At 41.6% G+C, this 27,093-nt stretch overlaps 1 protein-coding gene across 3 annotated transcripts in view; it reads right to left on the reverse strand.

Moving 5' to 3' along the window:
- The window catches only part of svep1 (sushi, von Willebrand factor type A, EGF and pentraxin domain containing 1), a 121,345-nt gene that overhangs the window by 73,863 nt on the left and 20,389 nt on the right, over positions 1 to 27,093 (reverse strand). For all 3 annotated transcript variants that reach the window (XM_036146347.1, XM_036146346.1, XM_036146345.1), the window contains exons 2-3: positions 14,906 to 15,161; positions 11,509 to 11,685 (exon numbers count right to left, since the gene is read on the reverse strand). In XM_036146347.1, coding sequence (XP_036002240.1) covers positions 11,509 to 11,685; positions 14,906 to 15,161 — 433 coding nt within the window. The remainder of the gene's footprint in view (positions 1 to 11,508; positions 11,686 to 14,905; positions 15,162 to 27,093) is intronic.

A 27,093-nucleotide genomic window follows, 5' to 3' on the forward strand; every position in this document is an offset into this window, starting at 1 on the left:
GTAACTATGTTTACATGTGCAAAATTCCTTGATCAGATTCAAATGTGCTTGAATTGAAAATAAAAAAAAATTATCCAAACACATGGTTTAAATGAGCAAAAAAATCCAATCATGACGTTTATTTACAGGCTTTATTCAGCATAAAAGCCCTCTGAGATGCGCAGAATTCTCAAATTTCTCTAAAAACCACAGAAGAAGTTGTGCTTCCATCTGCACTTTAGAAAAATCTGAAGTTTTTTTGTTTAACTTTATTGAGCAATCATTCAAACAAACACATAAAACCAACAATTACGTATATAATCGCTAAAGTATGCTCGTTCGGTGTCTTCCGAGCAGCCAAATGTTACGCCGCCTGCTAATAAAGCTACAGGCTCAGCAACACATGATGTTGGTCTTTCTGCGTTGCAGGACGTGAGACATGGGGACGCGTGTGGTCACGGCAGTCTGGCTCCGTGCGAATGACATGATCTGAACGGGTGTTTAGATGGACACTGTTCAACATCGTCGTATTAAACATCCGCCTCATTCACTCCTTAATCCGATCACCATGTTCCGACTGCTGTGCTTATTTGACACGTTTTTACTCCAAGTGGCACCCTTTTCCAATTACTTATGTCCATGTAAACATAGCAATCCACTACACCTTTAATTTATTAGAAAATGTTGCTTTTATACTTTTTGCAATAAACGTGACAACAAATTTAGCTAAAAATTAGCAAAATGTTGGAAAATACAACATATATATTCTTGTATTTTAATTTAAATGATCAAGGAGGTGCTAGGTTGGGGGTTAGGAAAGACAGAGGCCGCGTAAGACACGAGCAAATCAAGCAAGATCGGCAGAGAAGAAGAAATAGGGAGGGATGTAAAGGAGTGGTAACACAGAAAGGTTTGGCTTCACTCCTGTTGATGTTTCCTGGCGTCTTGTTTTTCACCCTCTCCTGCATGGTAAGGTCTGATTACGTTCCTTTTTATGTTTCCTTATTCTTTCACCACTCTTCTGTTCGTTTGTTTTATCACAAGCAGCATCCTCAGGAAGAGATGCTTAATATTCCTTACAGCATCCCAGGACTACAGACACTGCAGGAGTAGGTCCCATTTAACGGGTTTTACAGACCGAGCTGTTTAATTTGGGGAAAAGAGGAAGACAGAGACTAAAATATGAACGAGGAAAATGTGAGCGCATTCCTACCTTTTGAACCTATTCCACATTTTGGCATGTTACCATCAAAACCTTAATTATCTGTTATTGGACTTCGTTTTGACAGAGGAAAACAAAGTTAACCTGACCCTAGCCAGATTGATATCACTCACATCCATCTGGGACATCGCCCATAGAGAGTGATTTCTCCAACCAATTTTATTGTCCAGCCAATCAGGACGCAGGGCTGGAGTTTCATAGATGACGTGAGACTGTTTTGATAGCAATGGCGGTTCGTCGAGGAAGCAAGAGTTAACATTGATGCTGCTATTTCTTTTGTGTTGTCCAATCTACTTAATATTGTTTCATTAAAAGAACATCAGAGAACGCCTCTGAAGGCTTTTGTTGGAGGAAACCATGTTTTCGCCCTTCTCCAGACCGGATTTGGCACGTTATGTTTTCCGGGGCACACCTGCGGCGGAGCGGTTAGCGTGAACCATGTTAGGAGGCCTTTAGTCCTCAACGCGGTCGGCCTGTGATCGACTCCGACCCGCGGCGCTTTGCCGCCTGTCTTCCCCCCTCTTCCTGTCAGCTCACTGTCAATAAAACGCGTGCCTCTAGAGCCGTAAACACATTAAAAAAAAGTTTTGTTTTTTCCTGCGTCGGTCTCATCAGCGTCACGGATTAGCTTTGGTGTGACTGGTTGAAATAGCACGTCGATAAAGATGACAGACAAGTGGCTTATCCAATCATATGCAAGGATTTTTGATAAGGCCCAGCCTTTAATAAAGGCAATTCCTATGGAGAAGTCCCAGATGGATGAGTGGAGCTAGGCGGAGCGAAAGTCATCTGGCTAGGGTCAGGTTAACACAAAGTTACATCTACGCAAAAATGAAGCAGAACGATAAGGATACGTGGTTAACGTTTTATATAAATATAAATCTGACATGCATTTACATTCAGCCCCTTCCCTCTGATGCCACTAAATAAAATTAACAATTAGACTCCACTTGTGTGTTACTTATCCTCAAGTTTAGTAGAAAACATTGGAGAACAAGGAACAAAGCTGACAGATCAGCTATAAGACATAAATATCTCACACGCTGAACATCTCACAGAGGACTGCTTAATCCATTATCTGACACCAGAAATGAGTATGGCACAACCTACCAAGACATGGCTGTCCATCTAAACTGGCACGCTGGGCTAAGAGAGCATCAATCAGCCCCTGGTAACTCTGGAGGAGCTGCAGAGATCCTGACCTCAGCTGGAACAATCTGTTGGCAGGACTAATGGGCCACAGCAGTGACCTTTATGCAGGAGTGGCCAGAAGACAGTCGTTGTTGGAAGAAAACTAAGACATCCTGTCTGCAGTTTTCCACAAGCCATGTAGGAAACACAACAAGGATGTGGACACACGCAATCCGACAGAGCAAAGAAAAACAGGCCAAAATTTCAGTCATTACAGTCGGTTCTACAAAAAGTAGCAACGGTAATAGGTTCACCCGAAAAAAAAAAAAAAAGCTAAAAAATATTGTGTACTGTTTAAATGACTATAACAGCATGATAAAATTAGAAGCCATGTCGGTGCATGTATCCAGTCCTCTGATAATGATGCTCTTGTGTTTCAAAACTAGAAGCTCAACCGTTTACCGTAAAACTTCCTGCTGCCCTGAAAGAGCTTTAGGAGGAAGAAGCGTCCGCTCTCCCACCACAGAACCACAGTCACAACATTCATCCACCGAGCTCTTTTCATCCAAAGATGCACGTCTCTGTTTGAAAGACCTGCCCTCCCACTTTCGTTTTTTTTTTTTTTTCCACTTTTTTTTTTTTCCCCTCTACAGAAAAACACCAGCCTAAACCTGCCTCCGGTCAGCTCCAGCAATTAATGGGGGAGTGTGAGCATAATAAACCCTCCTTGGGTTGTTGTCAGGAAATCCCAGGCGTTTGACCCCGAGACCAAAATGAGCAGGAATTCATGTTGAGCAATCTTGGCTTTTAATTCTCACCACAGAGACACAGAGGAATAAGAAATTGGACAGGAGCAGACAGTCTGGTTGTGGATGCCGGAGGGAAAACATTTCATGCACAAAAAGGAAATAGAGAGTCTTTACAAAAGAGTTTATGTATTTTTTTGTTTTTTAAACCAAATTAGCTTTTTTTTCCTGGTATGAATTTAGTTTGAAAAAATATTTAGGGACAAACAACTCAGCTAAAGAAAAGTCTGGTTTAAACCTTTAGGGAAAGCGTGAGGCCAACAATAATTCAGACACATGCCAAACTTTGGTTAACAGAGTCCTTTTATTTGACTTTTATGATTCATCTGGCTGACCTTCGCATTTCAGATGTTTCAAAATAAGGCTTGTGTTTGTATCTGGGATAATGTGCAATGTGCAACACTCTGGCAAGACATGGTAAAGCAATAGCCGAGCTGAATAACAGGACTGTGGATTCGCTAATCCAACTACTGCCGGACCCCCACATGTGGGCATTCAGATCTGGATAACGGCTCTGGACGGGACGGGATCCTGGACACGAGAGACTGAAATGAGCTTCCTCTGTTTAGTATCTAGGCTCCACCGTAGGGATGAGCTTTAGGGGCAGAGATAGCGCTCCTCCACATCAAAAGCAGTCAGCCCTGTTGGGTCAGGATGCCTCCCTGTAGGCGTTTCCTGGGCATATCCCACTGGGAAAATTTAAGATGTAGCACGATGCAGCTGATCCTTGTATCCGAGGCAAATTTCTCCCAAGGGAGACTTTGAAAGGACCCGGAGAAGACCCTGAACTCACAGGACTACACATCCCTTCACCCTGGGAACTCTTGGGATCCCCCCAGAACAGTGGCAGTTCTAGACCAAATTTACCAGGGGGGCCAAGGTGGGGCCAGTGTTTTTTCACAGGGGCACAGAACAAAAAAATTAAACAATAAAATGGCAATATTTAACTGTGTAATAATATTAAGTGAGCCACTTGTGGCTCTGGAACTGCAGGTTTCAGACCCCTGATCTAGCATTTGAAAACTTTGCCCCCTGCTCAATACGGCTAAAGCTAAACGTGAAACATCTTAATTTTTAAATCCTTCTAAGAGTAAAACTGTATAGGTAAAAAATAAAATTGGTCAAAGTAACCAATCAGTTATGGTTTCTTTGCCATTGCAAATAATTATGAGAAGTTTATTTAACATCATGTCTTTAGTACAGGGGCCATAACAGGGGCCAGGACCATTTGTACAGGGGCATGGGCCCCTGTTGGCCCCTGTCTAGAACCGCCCCTGCCCCAGAATGAGAGTGAGTGTTTCTGGGGAGAGCAATGTCTGAGTTTCCCTCCTTAACCCGTCGCCTCCACAAAATGATCCCAGATAAGTGGAGATAAGACGAGGGGATTTTGCAAAGTGTCGTCGCATAGGCCAACAGTTACCAGACTCAAGCAGCTCGTCTAATCTGTTAAAAAGACTTAAAACAAGTAGATCTCTAAGAATTAGGTTTGAGTGATCTTATTGCATGAGCAGTTTGTGTATGATTGTAGCCCAGAAAAGAAAACGAAGTGCTGCCAAGCAGGCGAGACAGCGAGGCATTTAAAGAGGTTCAATGCCAGCTGTCATGAGGTTCAGTCAACCCGTGTTTTTACTGGACAGATTAAGCATTGTGGAAACAAATGCAGGAAGATAATATTTTATACACTCTAAATGTTTAAAATGTTGCATATGGAGATCATTTATCAGATTATTTCTATATAACTAATAAAGGCTTTATCCTTCCCTGAGCAGATTCATTTAGCACTTGTTTCTCTTCGGTCTAAACACTGGACTCTCTAACTGGTTCTCTCTGCTATTTTAGTCTGAAGAAGATGCGCAGGTAAACTAGATCGACTTGTAGGAGCTCCCCAGGTACCGATTCTGTTCATTGTCTCGTCTGATCCAAACGGACTCCGCACGTCTATCTGGTTTCTGTCAGACCCTTTGAAGGCGGGACATTCAAATGTGTGCCAGCGCGCCGGCAACTTGAGGCGGCACTTATCGGCAGAGGCTGGTATCTGCGTAGCGTACAACCCTGTAAGCAGGCATTAGTGTGACAGTACAAAGTGACTTGAGCTGCACAGCGTCCAAGAGCCGCGATAACTCGTGACGCATGGAGATTGGCCGCATTCCTTTCGCGAAAACACGCATCCTCGGTGGATTTCTCTGCTTTTGGCTTTCGGCTACGCGCTGAAAGTTACGGCAAAAAAAGTATCAGGGGTAAAAAAGAGCGGAGGCAGATCAAAAACGACGTAGCATCCACTCGTTTTACTCACTTTTTGGGCCTCCTCCTCTAGAAATCTGTTGATCGCTCGCATTAAGAGCACAAATATTTACTGGGCTGATGACTCTAGACGACAGAGCCCATCCATGGTTTAGACGCTGATATGCGCTGGGTCGGGTCAAAGCTGGATGCTGCCACGCGTCTCCTCAAGGGATCAAGAGGGTTTCATTAACTTTGCTAATGTAAACACGGTGCTATTTCGTGTCTTAGCCAAAGACTCGCTTTGGCTGCAATAACCGCATTCCAGTCAGCAGTCAATATCCCGAAAAGGCATAAATAGTCCAAGCGTCTCTCTCTCTCTCTTCGTTTCCAAGCCGCACGCATCCGTCGGGGATCCGGGGAAACACAATCTACCCGGAGGAGAACACAGCAGTGACCTCAGACCTGAAAAATGTTTACAAACACAGCTCTTTATTCAGGCTCATCCAACAAGCATCTCCTAATGATTTTGAGCAAAACCACGTTCTCATATATTTCCCCGATTAGAACCAGCCTTTTTCATGTCAAAAGTGATCGCGTGGTATGTTCATCTGAACCAGGGATCACCAACATGGCACCAGGTAGCCCCCTAAGGACCACATGGGGTGCCCCCCTGTGCCTGTTTTAAAACATAGCACAACCCTCCAGTCAGCTGCATTTGAAATGCTATTTTATTCAGCTGCTTTTACTTTTTAATCATACTTGTATTTACATAGATTTAAAAATGACAAAAGCATTTAAAACATATTTATATTGCGTAAAGTTAAGGTGAGCTTGGTCTCTTGTAGTTTCAAAGGTCAGTAGAGGTAGTCCTTCATACGACACGGTAGCAGTGAAGCAGGTCCCTGTTTCAAAAAAGTTGGTGACCCCTGAGCTAAACCGTATTGTGCAAAAGTTTTAAATCACACCTGATCTTTGTATTCAGCAGCACTTCACTAAGTTGAGGTTACAAAACCCTGATTTTAATAAACTGCGGGTTAAAAGGTTAACAGATGACAGCGTGGGTATAAGATGCTTGGATGGGGGGAAAAAACTACAATTAGTGTGTATTTATCATGTTCTGTGAAAGAGCAGCGAGAATGGAGCCATATAGAAATTGGAGAGGTTTAACATCAGGACATCCTCATTGCAAAAACGAAACTAAAAATAAGTCAAATTTTCTTGAAATGTGTGTATTTGTCCTTAATTTGAGAAGGTAAATAAGATGATTTGCCAATGGAATGAGATTTTTGCACTTAAAATAGGAACAACTCATCTCCATCATCTTATTTAGAGGGCAGAATATCTAATTATCTTATTTTAGGGGTCAAAATACTCATTCCATTGTCAGATAATCTTATTTACCTGCTCAAATCAAGGACAAATACACTCATTTCAAGAAAATTGTACTTATTTTTAGTTCCGTTTTTGCAGTGTATAAATCTGATGATTTCCTGACAACCCAAAATAAAAGACATTGTAAACTCCTAACCGTGCTTTGTTTTTATTTCTTAAATGTATTTCCTCCACGCCGTCCTGCTGTGCTTATCTCTCCCTTTCATTCCCCGTCTCCGTCCATTTCTCTCGAGGAGAACAAGCCTCTGCTGAGCCACGCTAACAAAGTCCAGAGCTCCTGTCATCCTCCTCAGCTACAGAAGAGGCTGATAAGTCAGAATGTGTGACAGGAGGAAAACATGTCGCTCCTCTGCGGCCCTCTTGCTCTCGTTTACCCACTTCCCCATTCCTCCGCTGATCCCGTGTGATACAGATAACCGAGGACGCGCGTTTGGTAGTCGGAGGGAAAACGACGACGCCGGATCTGGCCTGTCGAAGCCAAGCTATGCAGGAACTGGGGGTCATCGCTCGCTTCTATCTGCTGGGATTCCAGTCGTGTTTGGTGGAAGAGGCTGTTTCCCCTGGTTGTCGACAGATTCATAAACAGCACTGCTGTGCGCTGGTGTGAGGATTTAGATACTGTTTCCAACCGAACCCTTCAGCCAGCGATAACAACAGTCCCCTGGCAGGCTGACGGCTTGGGCCGATTATTTTCAGATGTGTCAAAGTCTCTGAGACGTGCTAAATCAAAGCGCAAAAAGCCTAAAAGTCATACGATTAGTAAAAAAAAAAGCAGCAAAAACTATAAAATCTTATGATTCCACGGTGACTATCCAGCTTTTATATATCACAGTGATCCAAACATCTTTTGCACTTTTCTCTAATTAGGCAGCCATTAGGGATCTACTCTAGGCAGACCATTAATTCATCTAACAATTACCACTCAGCCCATTTAATAAATATTAAAACAGACGCAGCAGTCTGCCAAATGATGTTGCATCTTGCATTTTTAACTACGTGCTCCTGCGTATCTAATTGGCTTTGGAGCCTCTTATTTCTAAGACAGCCTCACAACTCATGTGCGAGGTCATAAATTCTGCATTTAAAACATATATGAGGGTGATTCAGATCAGTTAATGACACCAAAGCTTGCCGATGATTACAAACAGTATCTATGGAGACTCGTACATCAACACCGGCTGGGGTTGAGGGTTTATGTCAGCTCTTTAACATGAAAGGAGTTTAAAGACAATCAAGCAACCAAATAACCCACTCCTCTCCCATCAGATCTGCTTTACGGCCGATCGTGAAAAAGCCAGAGGAAGAATCCCCGAGTTGTTGTGAAAGGGCCTCGCTGCGTCTTCTCTCCGTCTGGGTCAACTCTAAAGCCCGACATTAATTAAACTATTAAAACCGATTAATACGCTGCTGAGGCTCCAGTCTTGGCAACATCTGATGAGAATTATGGAAGTGTGCGTTGTGATCCAGATGCCCTTTCCTTAGCGCTTTGCTTTTGCGAGTCCATTTCCTCGGGCTGCTCTCAGTTTCACTTAATAAACTTGAGTTTTATCTCTTTAACTTTTCTTAAAGTTAAATGTGGAGAGGAGACATGAGTGGATAATAGTAAGTCATTACATCCTTACATCCCCCCCCCCCATCTCTCTCACACACACGTCTCTTTTTTAAGATGGGTGAGCTGTCTCAATGAATGAAGCTTAACGCAGCGATTAGTTTCTGTAAACACAGGCACAGAGAGCAGCCGGTGCATCTGTTAGCCGTTCTGCTCTCCAACGCTCTCAGACGGCTTTAATCCTTGGCGGGTTTGCCGATTGCACGTTCAGTAAAAACGACACATTAACCCTTAGAAATCACTTGGCAGAGACGGTACACTGGGAAAAGTGAAGATTACCGAACCAGAAACAGTCAAACCGTGCGTAAACTTTACGCGGTAACAAATGTTTTACTCCCTGCAGTGTTGAAATATTAATGCAGTAAAGCGACTACGTTTTCTTTGACTATTTTCAGTGACTATTAGCCTTTTCTAGAAAAAAAATACAACATTGAAAAATAAGATTATCTGCCTGTGAAATAAATGAGGTAAAGTAAACCAGGCAAGGTGACAGAGTTAGAGGTAATGGTTTTGCTTAATATGTAAAAAAGTAAAGGCCAGTTCACGCAGTAAGATTTTCAAAGCCTGAGCGACACCACACGTAACAATAAAAAACGTAGATAGAACCGGTTTGATCGTACAGTGTGTGTTGTCGGGTTAGAGGGCAAGCACAACACAACACACACACCAACACATTTCCCTCTGGATAATTCAGATGTCAGTCGGGAAATCTTGCGAAAACCTCCTAGGATCAAATGTGACACCTCGCTTTCTGAATGGCTACACGTCACATTCAACAGGTTACGTGCTCGTTTGTCCTCGGGGGACACCACACACGCTGGGATATCGGGACGAAACAATCCAACATGTTGAATTTCCCCGATTTAAGGTCGGAGCGGTCCTGAACCAGATCACTATTAACACACCACACCGCAGGAATGTCTCTTAAGATTATCCTAAGAGCCACGCCGAGATCGGGGCAAAAATCCTGCAGTGTGAACCAGCCTTAACTCAACTAAAGGTGTACTTGATACAAGAGTTTATATAGTTTTTGCTTTTTATACCAACAATCTGAAGAAATAAACCAACATTACATTTACACTTTATGGATCAATGAAATATACCAAAAGTTGCAAACTGTGGTTTGTCTTTGAACGTCATATCAATGTGCTCATGTACAGGAGGTCGTGATCACACACAACTGCACACGCCAGTCTCTACTATAATCATAACTGCCTTTTATCTAAAATAATGAGTGGAGTCCTTAAATATGATGTCCCTGAACATTGGCTCTATAAATAACCAGTAGGAAGGAGTAGAGGCCTTAAGAGCCAGAGCCGTCTGGCAGCACATGAAACAGATGCTTTAGTTCAGAAACGGCTCTGTATGAAATCTAAGTGGTAAACGAAGCAATAAAAAGTTTTGAAATGACAGCAGTCTCTTTTGGGTGAATTTAGAAAGCAAAGAAGTTATTGTCTAGGCTGTGATTTAGAGGAGGAAGCTGAGTGTAGGAGAACAGATTGGGATGAGTCCTGCTGGGAATCAGAGTCAGAGGTGAGCAGAGGCCAATGTGTCCCGGAACATCAAATAACCCAAAAACATCAGCGTATCGTTTCTCCAGATCAGTTCAAACATAATCTGGTCTGTGGACACCTCATACCGACAGGCTGCTTATTTAACATCCACTCTCAGCAGCAACACAAAGCCTGATTTTACACTTTTATCAAAAGCCTGGTGCGTCTCATGGAGCTCTGTTCAATCCCTCATCTGAAAAAGGAAAGATTACGGCACAGTCCTGAACCTAACAAGACAGACTGAAAGGCTCGGTGAGAAGAGTCTTAGTCAGAGACGAAGCCAAGAGGCCCATGGTAACTCTGGAGGAACTGCAGAGAGCTCAGGTGGGAGAATTTGTCAACAGGACGGCCGTTGGTCTTCATTTACCAAATCTGGGGTTTGTGAAAGAAGGGTAAGAATGAAGCCATTGTTCAAAATAAACCAGAAGAAGTCCTGTTTAACGTTTGTGCTACGCCATGTAAAGAACAAACATGTATGTGCTATGGTCAGATGAGTCCACAATTGGACCTTTCTTATTGCAAAAGCACTGTTTGTGGTGAAAACTAGCTACACATCACCCTGAAGACAACAGTGAGATATGGCGGCGCTGTGAATACGCCTTTTATTTGGCATTGGCACCGAAGCTTTTCAGAGTTGATGGAAAGACAGAAGGACTAAATGCAAGACAACCCAGAAAAAGGACAAAGCTGGACAACGGCATTCAGCCAGAGCTGCAAGATCGAAGTATATTCATACGCCAGACCGACCCAGTAAACGTTCCCTGAGAAATGAGAATCTTTAATAAAACGGCACAAAACCACTCCGTCAAATCTGAGTGAATGTGAAAAATTAATAAGGAAAATTACAATCTCTGGAAATGCAAAGGTGGTAGAGATAACCCAAACTCAGCATGCCCAAAGTATGGACACCCCTCTGAGTCAATAGTTATCCATTACAGCTGGGACTCAGGGGAGGCTGAATACAAATTCAGGGAACACTTTTTAGATTATTAAATGTCAAAAATTATATAAAATAATCAGTAATGTGGATCCTTTTCATTATATTTAACAACTACACACTAACTTTTGTGTGTCTATCACATAAAGAACCAAACAAAGTACACTTTTGTGACTAATGTGATAAAAGGAGATCACCTCCAGTACTTTTGCCTGCCGCTATACACTAGCATAGCTAGCAGGCTTGAGTATAATATACTATATAAATGAATACTAAAGCCTCTAGGATCAGGGGTATCAAACTTTTACGTGTGCCTGGTCCAACTCATCAAATAATCAGGACATCAGCAGGACTCTGGAGAACCTGACTGCAGACTGACGAGCTAATTCAGCCTGATTCAGGCGTGTTGGACCAGGGACACGTCTAAAAGACACCAGACCTCGAGGACTGGAGGAGCTTGACACTCCTACCCTAGAAGCTCAGGTTAATCTGAGCACTTTAGTCTGGATTTGATCGCTCTTTGCCCTCATCTGTTCTATCTGACGAGCAAAAAGAAGCAAAAGGAGAATGACGACAAAGACAGCCTGAAAATGGAAAAGCTGTTAGCATGAACGACTCAACAAATGTCGCGGTCAGAGACGGGAGGAGTTCTTCACCTGTACATTCGTGCTTCAGACCCTTGCCGTAGTAACCCTTCTCACAGATGCAGTCGTATTGTCCGGTGTGAGTGCCACACTTGCAGCTGGCCATCACGTCGCAGCAATCCTCGCCCTCATCGCACAGGGAGGAGCAGAGCGAGAGGTCCTCCTGGATGTAGCTCCCTGTTGGCAGGTCTGGTGGTGAAAACAAGTAACGTTAAGCAAAAAAAACTGTGATTAAGTTGTTGTGTTTCACCATAATTAGAGTTTATCATAACAAGCTTATTGGTAGATAAAAATCAAACAACCACCAACTGGTAACATCTGAGAATCGCCATCTTTTAAGGCTTTGTAATAAAGGAAAATCATTTTACTGGAATGCATACACTGGAATTGGCAATAATATAAGGAACAATATTGTTCCCATAAAACTTCAACATAAACTTTCTGACAGGAAATAACCTCACTCATAAGTCTCATGAGACACGATTCAAACTAAGCAACATCCACGAGATGCAAAGGTGCTTTTCATCCAGACAGGACATTTTTTTCCCCCTCTTAAAAAAACCTGAACCAACATAAAAGATTTTCAATTAAAGATGTGGAAATTTAATGGGAGCTACGTCAGTGCTGTGGGCAGCTATGTTGGATTTGACTCTGGAGTCAAAACTGTGATGCCTCTGCTGCTATTAGGACCAAAACTATTTACTTACAGATGCAAATAAGACTTTTTTGTCAAAAAAAATAGCTGACACAATCTTTGATGTTTTATATAAAACACGGTTGTCTGCTTTGAATGATGACGTGTATCAACTCTAATTTCCCCCAACTTTTACTCGTTTCTTTCTCACCAACCTCTCCTAATGCGCTTACATCTGGAATTTCCCTGTCTGTAGGAACATACTTCTCTTATACCTGCATGCACATGCACATGATTTACAGCCTCCTCCAAATTCACCATGCGCTCCGCTGGGATGTTTTATGGTGGTAGCGCAGGCTTAAAACCCACAAGCGAACCCATTTTCAACCACGACATAGGAAGTCCTTTCCTACTGTGAGGAAATGGATTCGCTTTTTGATGAATGGAAGCGAGCTGTGATGGCCATTGGCAGAACAAAACAGAAGAAACTATCTGCAATATTTATGTTGTCAGACTGTGGGTGAAATATTGTTCCGCTCCTTTTAAACGAGAACTGAACCTTACCAGGTTTTCTTTTTAAATAGGGGCATTAATAAAAGACATCGCTTGAGGTCAAATGGTGATGGGAGAGTTAAGGCTTCAAAGAACGAGGGCAAAATCTAAGCTGCCATTTGACCTAAAGTCAAAGCTTTTCCAAAGTCTCATACTTTCTTGGCAGCCTACATAAAGGTATTCTTTATACCGCTGTTTATGCAATTCCACTGGGGTGTAAAGTCCTCTAAAAACAGACAACAAACCCAATAAATGTAAAAATCAATACCTCTTGTTGCTGACTACAGTACAGAGAGGGAAAGCAGTATTGTGCGTTCAGTGAAAATACTGTATGTCCTTGTCTTATTATTATTATTATTTATACAGTTTTACATATTTTTTTACTGTAGCAAGGCATATCACGTAAAATTAATGATTTTATAAAGGGCCTATATAATGCAAAATCTACTTTTTTGAGCTTTTAATTATGTTATGATGCTATTCCTGCATCAAAACTATGCCTAAAGTGGTATTTTACTTGATTCATGCATGTTTGAGTATATCTTGTAATTTCAGCTCTCTGAGGAGCAGCCCCTCCCTGTTCTGGACAATGAATGGTTCATAACAGGTAGAGCATCGATTACCCGCCCCCTCAAGGAAGTACCTACCCTGACCGCCCCCGCCCAGTAAAATAGGGGTTCTCAAAATGGGATCGTGAGATGATTTGATGCTGATGTGCTAAAAAGATTTTGCATTTTTTTTATGTGAACCAGAGTATAACTTTACAAAGTGCCCAACATTCCTCATTTTACACAGGCTGGGCTTTTTTTTGGTAAAAGTTCTTATAAAATGCTACTTTATTCTCATAATTCTGCAACTTTATTCTCATAATTTAATGACTTTATTCTCACCACCTCCAAAGAAAAAGAAAAAAATCCCACCCACCAAAAGAGGGTCACCAGTCTCTGACATTGTTACTTTGGGAGTCACAGACTGGAAAGTTTGGGACCCCCTGCCCACCGAACACTACACCCAACGAGCAGTGATGTGAGGCAGAGCGTCATCATTTCTGCTCAAAGTTCAGACGAAGCGGCTCTTTTAGCACCTAATCTGCACAGCTGCTCTTTTTTGATGCCATGCTGCAGCGGCTCTAGGGCAACCCCACACGGGTAGAAGCGGTGGTGATGTTCTGGCTCTTTGGTTGGGAAGTTATTCATGGGGAAACAAGTTTGTTATTTTTAAAGTTACGTATTTTCATAGCTGTATTTAAAATGACAGAAAAAACAGAGATGTTCAAAGCTGTTTGAAAGCAAACTATTTTCTTCGAAACTTCACAACTAAATCAGATTGTATGAGGTCTGTCTAAACTCTCAGCAGAAAGTAAGGTAAATGGTAAATGGTAAATGGACTGAACTTATATAGCGCTTTTCCAGTCATGCTGACCACCCAAAGCGCTGTACACTATAGCCACATTCACCCAGTCGCTCTCACTAACGCGCACACATTTATACACCGAGACGCAGCTCGGTAGGCAATTTGGGGTTAAGTGCCTTGCCCAAGGGCACATCGACATGTGGCAAGGGGAAGCTGGAATCGAACCCACAACCTTCTGGTCGCCAGACGACTACTCAACCTATCAAGCCACAGTCGCCCCATAGGGGGGGGGGGGGGGGGGGGGGGGGGGGGCTTCGTCAGATCAGAGATTGGTAGGTGGCTACAAGAAGCAGCTCACTGGAGTTCATTTTAACCAGAGGGGGTAACACTATTCATCAAAGCATCCTAACTATACATCAGCTAAAAAATGCACTGTTGCTATAATTAGTGAAACTTTTTCACAACACATAGAAAAATTATATTAGACCATGATATGTGAGCATTTCTTTAAAAATATCCAATAATTAAATAGGGTGTCCTAATTTTTCTTCTGGCATATCTCAAAAGCACTACTTGTCCAGGGAGGCCAAATTACCATCCATTTGCATCGATTAGAGTTAGAAATGGCTGGTATTTGGGACAAAAGCATAGATATAAAGAAACACTTGGAGTTACATTGTGTTGTTTAAGTGTTCCCTTTATTTTTTGAGCAGTATATATATATATATATATATATATATATATATATATATATATATATATATATATATGTAAAAATGACTGAGAATGGAATCTGATTGGTCTTTAAGGCAGGCAACTTGAAAACAAAACACCTTGAAGAGATCTAGAAACTGCATGGCTCCTCCCTACCTTCATGCAGGGCCCGGCGAGCAAGAGCCTCAAACTCAGCAAAGTTGTGCACCAGGTAGCAGTGCTGGTCCTTGGGTTGTGAGGCCATGTCATGCAGCTCCCTGATGTTACCCTGCCAGATGCCCAGAGTGAAGATCTCAACGCCTCGCTCTCTCAGAGCGGCCGCCACAGGTCGGGGGTCTCCGCCGTTAGAGTAGCCGTCAGTGATGAGGAAGATGGCCTTGGTAGCGTTCCCACGGGAGTTACGGAGAATTTGCTGTTGGAGAAGAACATATATTCTGATTAATTAGAAGAAATGCCTCGCCCTTTGTTTATATTCACACATTTGACAGCTCAACAGGCTAAATATTTTGCGTCTTATTTTACTGTTTTGTGTTCCAGGTCATAAATGCATTATTTTGGATGCAGGTCTAAATATCCCTTTCAGATCTTTTTATGAGTCACTTTATGTACGTTTGGTTGGGTTTATCTTCACAGTACATTTTTATAGCCTTCCTATGCATCAAGTAGGTAACCATTATAACTGCAAGCTCTCAAATGTTTCGAAGATTTCCAAGACATTGCACTTGCAGGGGGGGAAAAAAATAAAAAAAATCTACTGGTAAGTTTGTCAAAAAAAAAAAAAAAGGATTTCTAGTAATATAGTCCCTGCTGTCACTGCGTATGTCATAAGTTTGAGCGCTCAGACACAGATCCTGCACGCCGCTGCCAACATCACCCCAGCATTAGCGACCTGACTAAATCGGATAAAGAAGAACGTCACACGAGACCACTAACAACAGCCCATATTTCCAGCGTTCCAGAAAACCCTACATCAGCACGGCAGCCGGCGAGCGAAGGATGGGAAGAGGGAACAGAAAACGGGAGCAGGCTCTACCATTGTAATTATTTCTCCAACAGACTATGCAAGTGCTCGCCAGTGGTTTCAGACCACTGGCGAACACCGGGTTTGCAGGCCAGGCTGCTGTGCACGCCCGAGACACCGGCTACAGTTCTTAAACTAACTTTAGCCAGCGTTTACGATCCACCACATACAATTAGAAAAAAAACATTAGTTAGAGAAATATATCTTTATTTTCTGAGAGGTAAAAGAAAACAACAACACGTCTGTCTTTTAGCGTTGCTCTAGAGAGCAAAGGGAAAGCGGTTTTGGATCGCTTTAAGCACGTTTTAAGTGACGTTGAGACGTGTAGAGAAAGCCCAGAGAACAGTGGACTGAAAAGAAGGAGGAGTAGTTGAAGCAATACAGAACACAGAATAGCAAAAAGCAAACGAAGCCAAGATGAGGCCAGAAGGACAAAGATCCGCTCGCCGACTTACATAAACAGAATCAAACATGAAGGGCCTTTTATTCTCCATCCGACAAGGACACAATAGCTCCAGACGAGGGAATATCAGAGCTGAAGGGAGGGAAGACATGCAAGGGTGTGACCACAGACGGAACGAGACAGGAGACAAGTCGGAGAAGGCTCTGGACTTTATTGTCTAACTGGCTACACTTGCAGCAGCTTTTGGCAGGAGTAGTATAATTAAAGAGGCTGTGAAGCAAAGAAAAACGAGGATGGAAAGAGAACAGAGAGAAAAGGGGGGAGTTCCAGGTTGTCAGTCTGGAGATGCTGACTACACCCAACCCCAGCATGCAATGTTTCTACTGTCTCTGGTCGTTTCTGACCAACAATGCCAGTTGTAATGTGTCTTTACAAGAAGCAGCGCTCTTGCACGAATAGTGCCCTGGATGATCCCCTTTTTCTTTCACCGTCTGAGATTATAGAGTAGGATAAACTGCAGGGCAGCCTCAAACAAAGCACGGGACTCAGCCTTCCTGTTCTCTGCAGCAGACAGAGGTTGCCAACTCGACACATGGCCGCACATCGACTCCAAATGCTTGAAAGCAATAGAGAATTGCTTCGGGGCGCAATTTGTTCAAAATCTGGTTTGAATTAGCCCACATGCTTTGCTGTTATTTTATTGTTTTGCCATTTTTCATTAGGCGTTTCCTAAAAAAGCGGCGCTTGGGTCACAGTGGTTTCTGTGTTAGCCTCGACTCAGTAGCTGGTGAGAGAGACCGTGGAGATGATACCAAACGGAGCGTACCCACTAATAATAGCCTCCCGGACAGCCTTTGGCATATTTCAGGTCAGAGTATTAACATGAAGGTGGCCACAGATGCCAGTGTGTGGGAAAGCACTGGCCTTCTGAGAAACACTCAGAGAGCACCTTATCATTCATGGCAGAAAAGACAGAGCGGAAAATTACATATGCCGCAAACAGTGACGGCTGATAAGAGAGGAGCATTTTGCATGTACAGCAACATGCCATATATTCACCTAGTTTTTTTAACATAAAATAAATATTATTTATTATAATTGTCGTTCTATTTCGGGGTTTGTGAATGCGTCTATCAGGCGCCTGCAGGTTGTGCAAAGTGCTGCAGCACGACTTAACTGGACCAAAAAAGTCTGAGCACATTACCCCATTATAAATTCCCTTTACTGGTCGCCCGTACGTTTCAGGATCCGTTTTAAGGTTCTCTTACTTGCTTTTAAATCTCTTAATGGCTTCCCCCCGCCTCCTTTCTGAGCTCCTCCACTTCCACTCACCTGCCCGCTCCCTTAAGTCTGCCATCCAGCAGCTCCGTATTGTCCCTAAATCCAAGGGGCTCCAAAATTGTGGAACAATCTGCCATTGGACGTCAGGCGGGTCTCCTCTCCTTCAGAGTTCAACACTCTTCTGAAAACACATCCGTTTGCTGAGGCCTTTTGCACATCCTGAGAGGTTTACTCTGTTTATTAATCTTTAATTAGTTTAATTCATAACTATTTTTGCTGTTTTCAACTATCTATTTGCCTATTTTAGGTCGTCTGTGTTTTTATTGTCTATCTACTCTAATTTTACAGTTATTTTCAGTGGTGTAGAGAACTTTGTTGACGTTTGTTCTTGTAAAGTACTTTATAAATAGATATGGTATGGTGCAATTTGATTTAAAGATTTGTGTATTGAGACAAGACTGAAAGAATCTTCAACTAGAAATGCAAGCCTCAATGTTTTGCCCATCAAAGTACAATGTTAAAACAAAGAAAACTGATTCATTGTAATGTTTTTAAACTCTTTGTTTTTTTCTAAACATTGCATATAAAACATTTGGTTCAAATCTATTATAGTGCCTTGAAAAAGTCTTTATAACCCTTTAAATTTCTCACATGTTCTGGACCTACTACTTCAGTGTATTTTCATTGGGATTTCTGGAGACCCACATTGTATTGTGTAGCCCAAAAATTCAAACCATTGGAGCCAATTATCTTTTAATGCCACCAAAACAGACTTCAGTGATTTAATATCAGCGTCCATCCAGCTGTTCTGTGAAAGGCTTAAGTACGGCACTAAAACTATACCCCCAAACTTTAAACATCTCATGGGCTTTGCCAAACCATAAGTCGGAAATAGTAAGAGTGTGAGATATCTGCAAACCGACCAAGAAACAGCTGTCCATCTAAACTAAGGTCCATGGTAACTCTTGAGGAGCTGCAGAGACAAACAGCTCAGGTGGGTGAATCCGTTCAGAGGACAATTAGTAGTCATGTCTTAATGCCAGAATTATGCAAACATGTGCAGGAACATGCTATAGTCACACACAACCAAGAATTTGGACACACCTTCTTATTTAAAGGTTTCCCTTAACTTATACCAATCCGTCAGGGAACTCCTTCAAGACGGCTGAAAAAAAAACATTTTCAACAACCTTGTGAAGCTCATCGAGACAATGCAGAGAGTGCTCAGAGCAGTAATCAAAGAAAAGATGAACTATTTTAAAGAATCTAAAATGCTAAATATGTTTTGAGTTATTTCACAATGTGTTGTTTGCTATATAATCATATATACTTTGGCTCTATAGTTTTCACTGTGTATCTTCAGTTTAGAATGCAATAAAAATAAGGAAAAAACACTGAATGACAAAGGTGTGTCCAAACTTTTGACTGGTAGTGCATACATTAGATTAGTTAAACACTGTTCTGACACACCCTAAAAAAAAAACAATATGTCATTAGTTCAGATTCAAAGATGTCATAATCAATGACAGGACAGTTTCAGTCTATGTGGCTTAGGGTCAGTGACGTCCATCAAAGAAGTGATGACAGCACAGGGACCAACGCGCCAGGAGGAAATACTGGTAACCGGATTCTCCGGTGCGCCAAAACGCCCTCACGCTCTGGCAGGAAGCAAAAAAAGAGATGAGCCGACCATATGTCGAGGCCGGGATTTCTCCAACGTGCTGCGTAGGAAAACTTACACAGTGTCTGCATTAAGCACTGAAATTCATTCAAACCGATTCTGTCAGTTCGGAAAATGCCTGCTGAGATGATCATCTATATTTTGGTGGAGGTCTCCACGCTTGGTCTCTATCAGAAACTAAATTCCTTCTTCAGATGTTTTCACAGATTTATCTTTGGACTGCAAACTAAGTTACTGGACCGTAACTTATCTTTTTTGTGCCATTTGTTGATGAAGGGGCAATTTGAGACTCAAGTTACAGCAAGAAAGCCCTTAAATCATGTGCTGCCACTCTTCTTGCTCTGAAAAACCTGTTTGCACTTTATTTGCAAAATAAAAAAAATATTCAAATTAACACAAGCCAAGGTGCAACGTAGGTATCTAAACCCGTCCAGAATCAAAAATAAAATACGAGATATAGTTAAAGTGAAGAAGAAACCACTGTAAAGAAAGAGCATCAGGAATTCCAGCATCAGGATTGATGCTAATGACTCTCATGTGGATATCAGGGATCTCTTCAGTCCCTATTGGAACTCATTTTGCTTTCTTCTTGGCTCTGCTTCACAACAGTTATTACATCATGGTCTAAGAAGTCCCTCTATTCAGCAACCGCAGAAAGAAAAAAGGAGATTCTTTTTGAATGGACGTTTCCGTCATGTTTTTCCCAAGGTATAAACTGTAGACGTCAATAAGACCCCAATGATCATTCAGTAGCATTACCGCAGGAAATCCTCGACCAAATCCATCAAGCTAATGTATGACTAAACAAAAGCAAATCAGTGAAAAAAAGCTAAAGTATTATTGATAAATAAACTAAATCCCAGCACACAGACAGGAACTCTGTTCAGTCCTTTTTGACTTTATTAATCCCCAAATACCTGGACGCCTCCCTGGTGAGGTGTTCCAGGCACGTCCCACCGGGACTCAGAGGAAGACCCAGGATACACTGGAGGGACTATGTCTCTCTGCTGGCCTGGGAACTCCTTGGTATTCCTCCTGAGGAGCTGGCACAAGTGGCCGAGGAGAGGGATGTCTGGGCCTCCCTACTGAAGCTGCTACCCCCGCGACCCGACCCCGGATAAGCGGAAGAAGATGAATGGATTGAAGGGTGGATTAGTCCCCAAATAAAAATTAGACGTTGCTTAATTATCTCAGTTTCTTTAAAGATTCTCTAGATTGTTAGGGTCAAATTTTGTCACAACCCTGACATATTTAGATTAAAACTTAATTATTGTTTTTACAAACACGTTTCTTCTGACTGGAAGTAATATTGAAGTTTTGAGTGAATTTGCTGATGTCCTGATTTGAATCTGATAGAGGATCAGTGAGTGGATCAAGCTAAAAATGAGCGAGATGACAAGGAGGCTTTGCAACTCAAAGACTTGGAGTTCCCCGCAAAAGAAGTGGACCAGAGCAGACATGGAAAACTTGTCAGAAACTGATTAATTTGGTGGAATGGAAATATTTTTTAATTCAAATCCTCCAGGGGTATGAAAATGTTTAAGGCTAATGACAGGGATCATGTTTTATAGGGTCCTGAGTGGCAGCAGATCTGAAAAAATACCTGACTGAAAACACTATATTATTAATTTAATGTGTTGAGAATAGGATACTCATCGTTCAAAATGATTTTCATTTTATGTAGCATTGGTCTTTGCACAACAAGCTCCACAATTGTTTAATAAACCTTTTTTTATCCAAATTCATGGTGCAAAACAACAAAACTGGAAAAAAAAAACCCTGAAAGTTTTTAGTGTTTAGATGACCAGGAACAAATTAACTGCAAGGCAAGAAGGAATGAGAAAGCTAAACAGCATGTCTGACACTGAACTGCTGAAAAACAGGGGGGGGGGGGGGGGGGGGGGGGGGGGGGTGATTACTGAATGTCAGCACGCGAATGATTACAGAAAAATAGCAAGAGAGCAGGAATGGCTCACAAGAAAAGTGAGGATAATAACTCAGCCTTACTATTGTTTATCTGTTTTGCATTTCTTTGGGATATATATACAAACATGTGTAGTTTTAAATAACAATTGAAGAAAATCCTTTTATGCACCGAGTCATTTTTAAAAAGTTATTTAACCTCTTCAGTGGCACAGGCGTTGCAGCTCAGCGGCATCATATATAATGCACACAGTGCTACCCTCTTAGCTATACCCTCAACATCTCTGGCTCTCTTGCTTCTTCATGCAGACACTTTGTCTGAGATGACGAAGATTGACTCACCAGGGGATGCTGAAAGCTTGAAGTGGCTGACAGAGTGAGGGAGTTGTACCCGTTTAGTGATACATTTGGCTAATAGATCATAGATTATGTATCGAATATTAAAGTTTCAGCAAGTGGTGGTCGGCCAATCACTAAGTGTGAAAGAAAAAACACCAATGCAAGACTTATTTAGTCTGTCCTGACAACAGCAGATGGAAAATGTTATCCCGTTCATCCACACACATTTCACAACACATGTCATCTCAAAGCACTTTACAAAGTCAAATTAAATCAAATCATACAGATTGGTCAAAAGGTTTCCTGTCTAAGGAAACCCAGCAGATTGCTTCAAGTCTTGACGAAGCAGCATTCACTCCTCCTGAAAGAGCGTAGAGTCGTCTGCATTGTAGATGGCTTTGCAGCAATCCCTCATGCTGAGCAAGCATGAAGCGATTACTCAAAATGCACTGACACAAAACTGTCAACATCATGAAGATGCTGCAAACGTAACAGCCAGAGACTACTCAGAATTTATCATCTCTGTAATGCCCGCTACACACTGTGGGATTTTGGGCTGTCGCAGACGAGGACTGCAGGAACACCGTGGATAAATCTTTGGTCGGGGCTGTAAATCTGTGGTCTTACGTCTCACTGTTAGACAGGTTCAAATACCCCCGCTGTTAGCGTCTCGCGACCAAAAATAATCTGCGATCAATATCTGACAGAGTAAGATATTTAGAATATCTTCCAGTGTGACAGCTGCTACGACCTGCGTCTACAAAGCTATCATGGTAGCTTATGAGTTTTCAAAGGTTCTGGAAGGTGCTTTTCAGCAAGTAAAGGAAAAAAAATTAATAGGTTTAGCACTTGTGAATCAATTCCTGTCAGGAATAACCTGCCCTGTTTGCTCCGATTAGACAAGTTTGTATAACCGGAGCAAACACACCGCCACAGGAAAAGTGAATAGGAGCATCTTCAGACTGGCCAAACCAGTGGCAGGTTTCATTATTGTTCTTTTATTGTGGTAGTCTATATCGCAGATGATAAATAATTACAACACATTTTCTCTTACTGATGGATTTGTTTTTGTTTTGCTTTTTTCGTGCCTGCCCTTTGATGAGCTGAACTGGGACATTTTGTTGAATTAATTTTTAATTATATACAAAAGGAAATTGACGCTATTAACCTTATTTGATTGTGGTTTTGTTTTGGATGGAACAGCCGATCTTGTTTGTTTATATTAAATCCAGCCAGTGCTATAGATGGATGGCAGATCATACAATATGCACACATCAAACTTGATGTTGCGCCAAAGATTATTAAAACCACGTTGCATTGTGTGTCATGAAGTAGTCTTATAAGGTTGGATAAAAACTGCTCAGTGCAAGACGGCCATAATCCAGCAAGTTAGCGATCAGGAGAACATCAGAACAAAAAACTAAAATTTCTGTGGAGCACATGTTTGCAATATGAGGGAAATGGTTCTGATGAAGTATTTCAGAAATACCAGAAATATTTCTGGTCAGAATAAACCAACATTGAGAACCTGTCAGGGTCCGCTGTCTGTGGCTCCAAAATCTCATGTGGTTCTTTAGCCCACCTACAGTGACTCCAAAAACATTGGACCAAAATATTGAAATGAGCAGATTTACATATAAAAAAATAAATTGATGGGAGAGGTCAGTTTTATCAGTTCTTTAATAAAACAGAAAACTGGACATTTTCAAACATAAAGGTGCAAGAATGTTTTTTCTTAACTTGATGTCATTAAGCAGCAAGTTATATGTGTTTTAAAGTGGGCTATCTTCCACAAACATGGAAAAGACTAAGTTGGCCTTGTACATTTTAGGAAACTATATTTTTTTATTTTTTTTCTTATTGTTAAATGACCTGTTTTTTATTTTAAAATGAAATAAAACACAATATATAATTAGGTATTTAAATATTAAGGTTAATATGTTATCTTTTTGCCAGTGATCAAGCATGTTTCACAGCTATTGACATTTAAATCAACAAAGGCTGGGGTTAAAACGGCCCTTTGGACTGTAAAGACTGTCGACACTGGCTTGGTTCAATAGTTCAGAAAAAATTAGAAACGTAGAATCTCCCAAACATAACAAGAAAATCTGGCCAGTTTCTCTGCAAACATACACCTCCATGCATTTCTCATTAATTATTACAGACAAACGAAACTCTTTCTTTTAGCCTGTGTTATGTTTGGTGAGCTCCAACTGGACCTTTCAATAAATATAGTCGGAGACGATCAATTACAGAACAGATGTTAGTCTAATTAGAACTTCAAAAGGCATCTCGCTGCATTTGGCAGAAGAGATGATAAATGTTTTGACACCTTGAGGGGCTGATGATGAAGGCCAGGAGCCCAGCTGTTAATCAAAGGCTTCAACATGCAGAGAGCCATCCAGAACCAAGACCCTGCATCAGCACCATGCTGAGGTCCTCCCATCAGCTGCTCCTCTCACTTTGATCAGGGCTCATCGACTATTCCCTTATTTTAACACATCAGAAAACTAGGAACCAAAACTGTAATGGCTAAATCCAGTCGCTGATCTGATGCAGGTAAAACAATAAATGGCAATAAAAAGGACAAGCAATTGTTTTTATTATATTCTGACTTTGAATTATGAAAGACTATTCTGTTTTACATACTGTCATGGAATGTGTTTTATAACATCAACCTTAAACGTTTATTTGCAGAGACTCCACGGAGGAGAAAAAAAGTAAACCAGGGTTCATCCGTTCGGAAAGCTCTCTCCCCGTCGGTCGGAAGTCAGACCGCTTGTTTGGACAGGCTATCTGCTCTTGGCTCGGGTGGTAAGAATAACAACAAGAATCCTGCAGGGGCCCAACAGAACAACATGCACGCTCACAGCTACAGACACAACACTCATGTTTGCAGTTATTTAGCAACAATCTGGAGAGACAAAGCTGGGGTAATTTACAACAGTGAAGGTCATTTTCAATTAATTTAGGTACTTCCAACAAACATATTCATATTCTGAATACCAACCAGGCAAATAAATGCAATGAAGCCCAAGATGTTTTGAAATTTGTCTGGATCAGGTACTATAAAGTCCCCTTCAAGCTTTGGTTCTATTTCTTCCAGGCTTCTCATAAATGCAAAAACATCTCTGTTTCACTGAGCTGGGTTCAGAAAACTTTCCGTGCTCCAGTTTTCCTCAGCATTGAGCCATGAGACTGACACTTTCAGCGTGAGTAGACTGGTTTCCACTCACAGCAGGCCACCCAGATGGGGATCGCTGTCGCCTTAAAACTAATGAAAATTAGAAGTGACTGATTTTCAACTTCTTAACATGCTGTATCCTGCAAACATACCTCGTTATGTCAAGTGGCTTATTGCAGTATTAGATGCTGTCAGTATGTAAATCCAGACATCCCATTCATAAGTTGTTTCCCTATAATGCAATATGACAGATCTGGTGCTTTCTAATCCAGTACAAGAAGTTATGGATGCAGAGTTTGACATCAGCAAAACAAAAAATTGTCTCATTTGGGATTTATATGGACCAATAGTTTAAAACTTCTCACCATAATCGTACAAATGTGCATTACCAATCCGTAGGGTTGACAAAGTAGGGTTGGATTAACGAGTGAGAACCATCGGTCAACTACCAGACACAAGATGGCTTGAAACTGCGTTACGCTGACGGGTTCTGCCACAACACCATTTACCACGCCATGGATAAAAAGGCTCTCTTACCCGGCAGATAACGAGCTCCTTTAGTGCTTTAATTATTCCTAGTCTGGGGTGTTTGTGGGGAAAAAAGAACAAAACATTTTCAACATTGAACAGATACGTAAAACGGGGAGCTCCTGTTTGGACGATGGAAAGGACTGACTTGTCAGTCTGTCTCTTTTTTGTTATTTTTTATTATTTTTTTACATGTTTTTACTTTATTTATAGCCTAGGCTTGATAGTTTTTATATTATCAGATGCAGGTACTGAGCAAATATGGAAGTATTTACACTATCAGAGCCTGCATATCTTGTGTTTCTTGGGTAAAAAGCCTGCTCAAACTAGCAGCTGACTGAGGTAACCAGGAACTATTGCTATTCACCTGATGAGGTGTTGAGCTCAGACCAAAGCTGCATGTCCAGTTGTACTGACTGTGGTGCGCTGAGATTCGTACTCGTGTGACCAATAGACAATGGAACAGAACCATGGATGGGTTCACCATTTCAGCAAAATTTTGGCAACTGCTCTTTGGATCACATCGACTCAACCAACCTAACTTAGTCAGCATCTTTTTGACCTGGCAGGGAGGATTTAGATCGAATATACTGAAACTATATCACTATTCATGTGTGAATGACTAGTCTGCAAAGGTCGGTCTACTTGTACAAGAAAATGATCAACTTTTGCACTTTTGTCAATACTTCAGTGTATTCGCAGGGTAATGTCTGAGTTTACTGATCCCAACGTTAACCAACGATTTATGCCCATTGTTCATCTTGAATACATTTAATAAGCCTCCAGGTATCGCCTCAAAGAGACCGGGCTTTACTCTGATTTTGTCCTGACCCACTTTCCCTTGAAGCTGGTGGTTTTAGGCTGCTGTTCTCCATATAACCCGACACATGTTGATAGATGTGCTGTTTAGAGGTGATACTTAACGGTTGTATGTTCCAGATTAAAATGAGTCCAATTTATGTAATATTTGCAACAAAGCAACCATTACCTCACCGCCTGAGCACACAGCAGCCGACGCACCATCGCTAAGGCTGAATTTTGTGTTTGACATAAACAATGGCAACAGTGTGATGAAGTATGAGTCTCGCTTCAGACTGAGGTGCAAAAAAAGGGGTTTTGAAAATGAATGAGTGGCTATTCCAACTGGCTTCAAGAAATTTACCTCCAGATAGGCATCGACAGAAAAACATTCTCCGATTGTTGCCTTGGCTGCATCTTCGTCTTTAGGTTTCCAGCATTTTCCTTTCCTGCGGATGGGTTTATTGGTGTTGGCACCAAGAAGTAAAACCTTATTTTTACCAGAAAAAGTAGAACAATAGCGATGTATTATGTATTTATGAAAGGGCTTCAACCCATTCATGCTGTTATCATGCTTGTAGACCAATTAGACTAAACTTTACAACATTACAACTGAGCACAACCTGATGAGGTCCGGTAAGAGTGCAAAAATAACTTGGGTGTTAATCTGAAATTATGTGCTTCCATGGAGTTGCTCCGGACCTCAACCGGGATAAACAAGCTAAAACAAATATAATAAATTCAATTATAGACATATATAGGTGCTGTGAAATATTGGATTTAGTGGTTAGTAAGCGGAGACTGAGTTAACTATGCAAAATGCTAGTGAATGACTTTTTATTGTCTCCTCTCGGTGTTTAATAATGAGCCGATTTAAGCCAAAGCTGAAGCATTCTTCGTCTCCGCATTTGGAAAACTATCTGGAACAAGACTCTACATTTGGAAACACAATTACTGGGCTCTGAACTTGAAATCTTGCACAATCGGACATGAGGAATGCTTTAAAAAAAGAAAATCACATATAAAGGTTTAAAAACGAACAAAGCAGGAAGCAAACACGCTCGACTTGAGTCCGCATGGGTTCCTGCAGGCGCAGCAGTGATCTGCTTTTAGTTATTTGCACAAACTGAGACAGACAAACACGAACACACACGCTCAGTCACCAAAGAAAACAACCCAGTGGAAT

Source organism: Fundulus heteroclitus, chromosome 14 (genome assembly GCF_011125445.2).
Source record: "Fundulus heteroclitus isolate FHET01 chromosome 14, MU-UCD_Fhet_4.1, whole genome shotgun sequence".
Classification (NCBI taxonomy): domain Eukaryota; kingdom Metazoa; phylum Chordata; class Actinopteri; order Cyprinodontiformes; family Fundulidae; genus Fundulus; species Fundulus heteroclitus.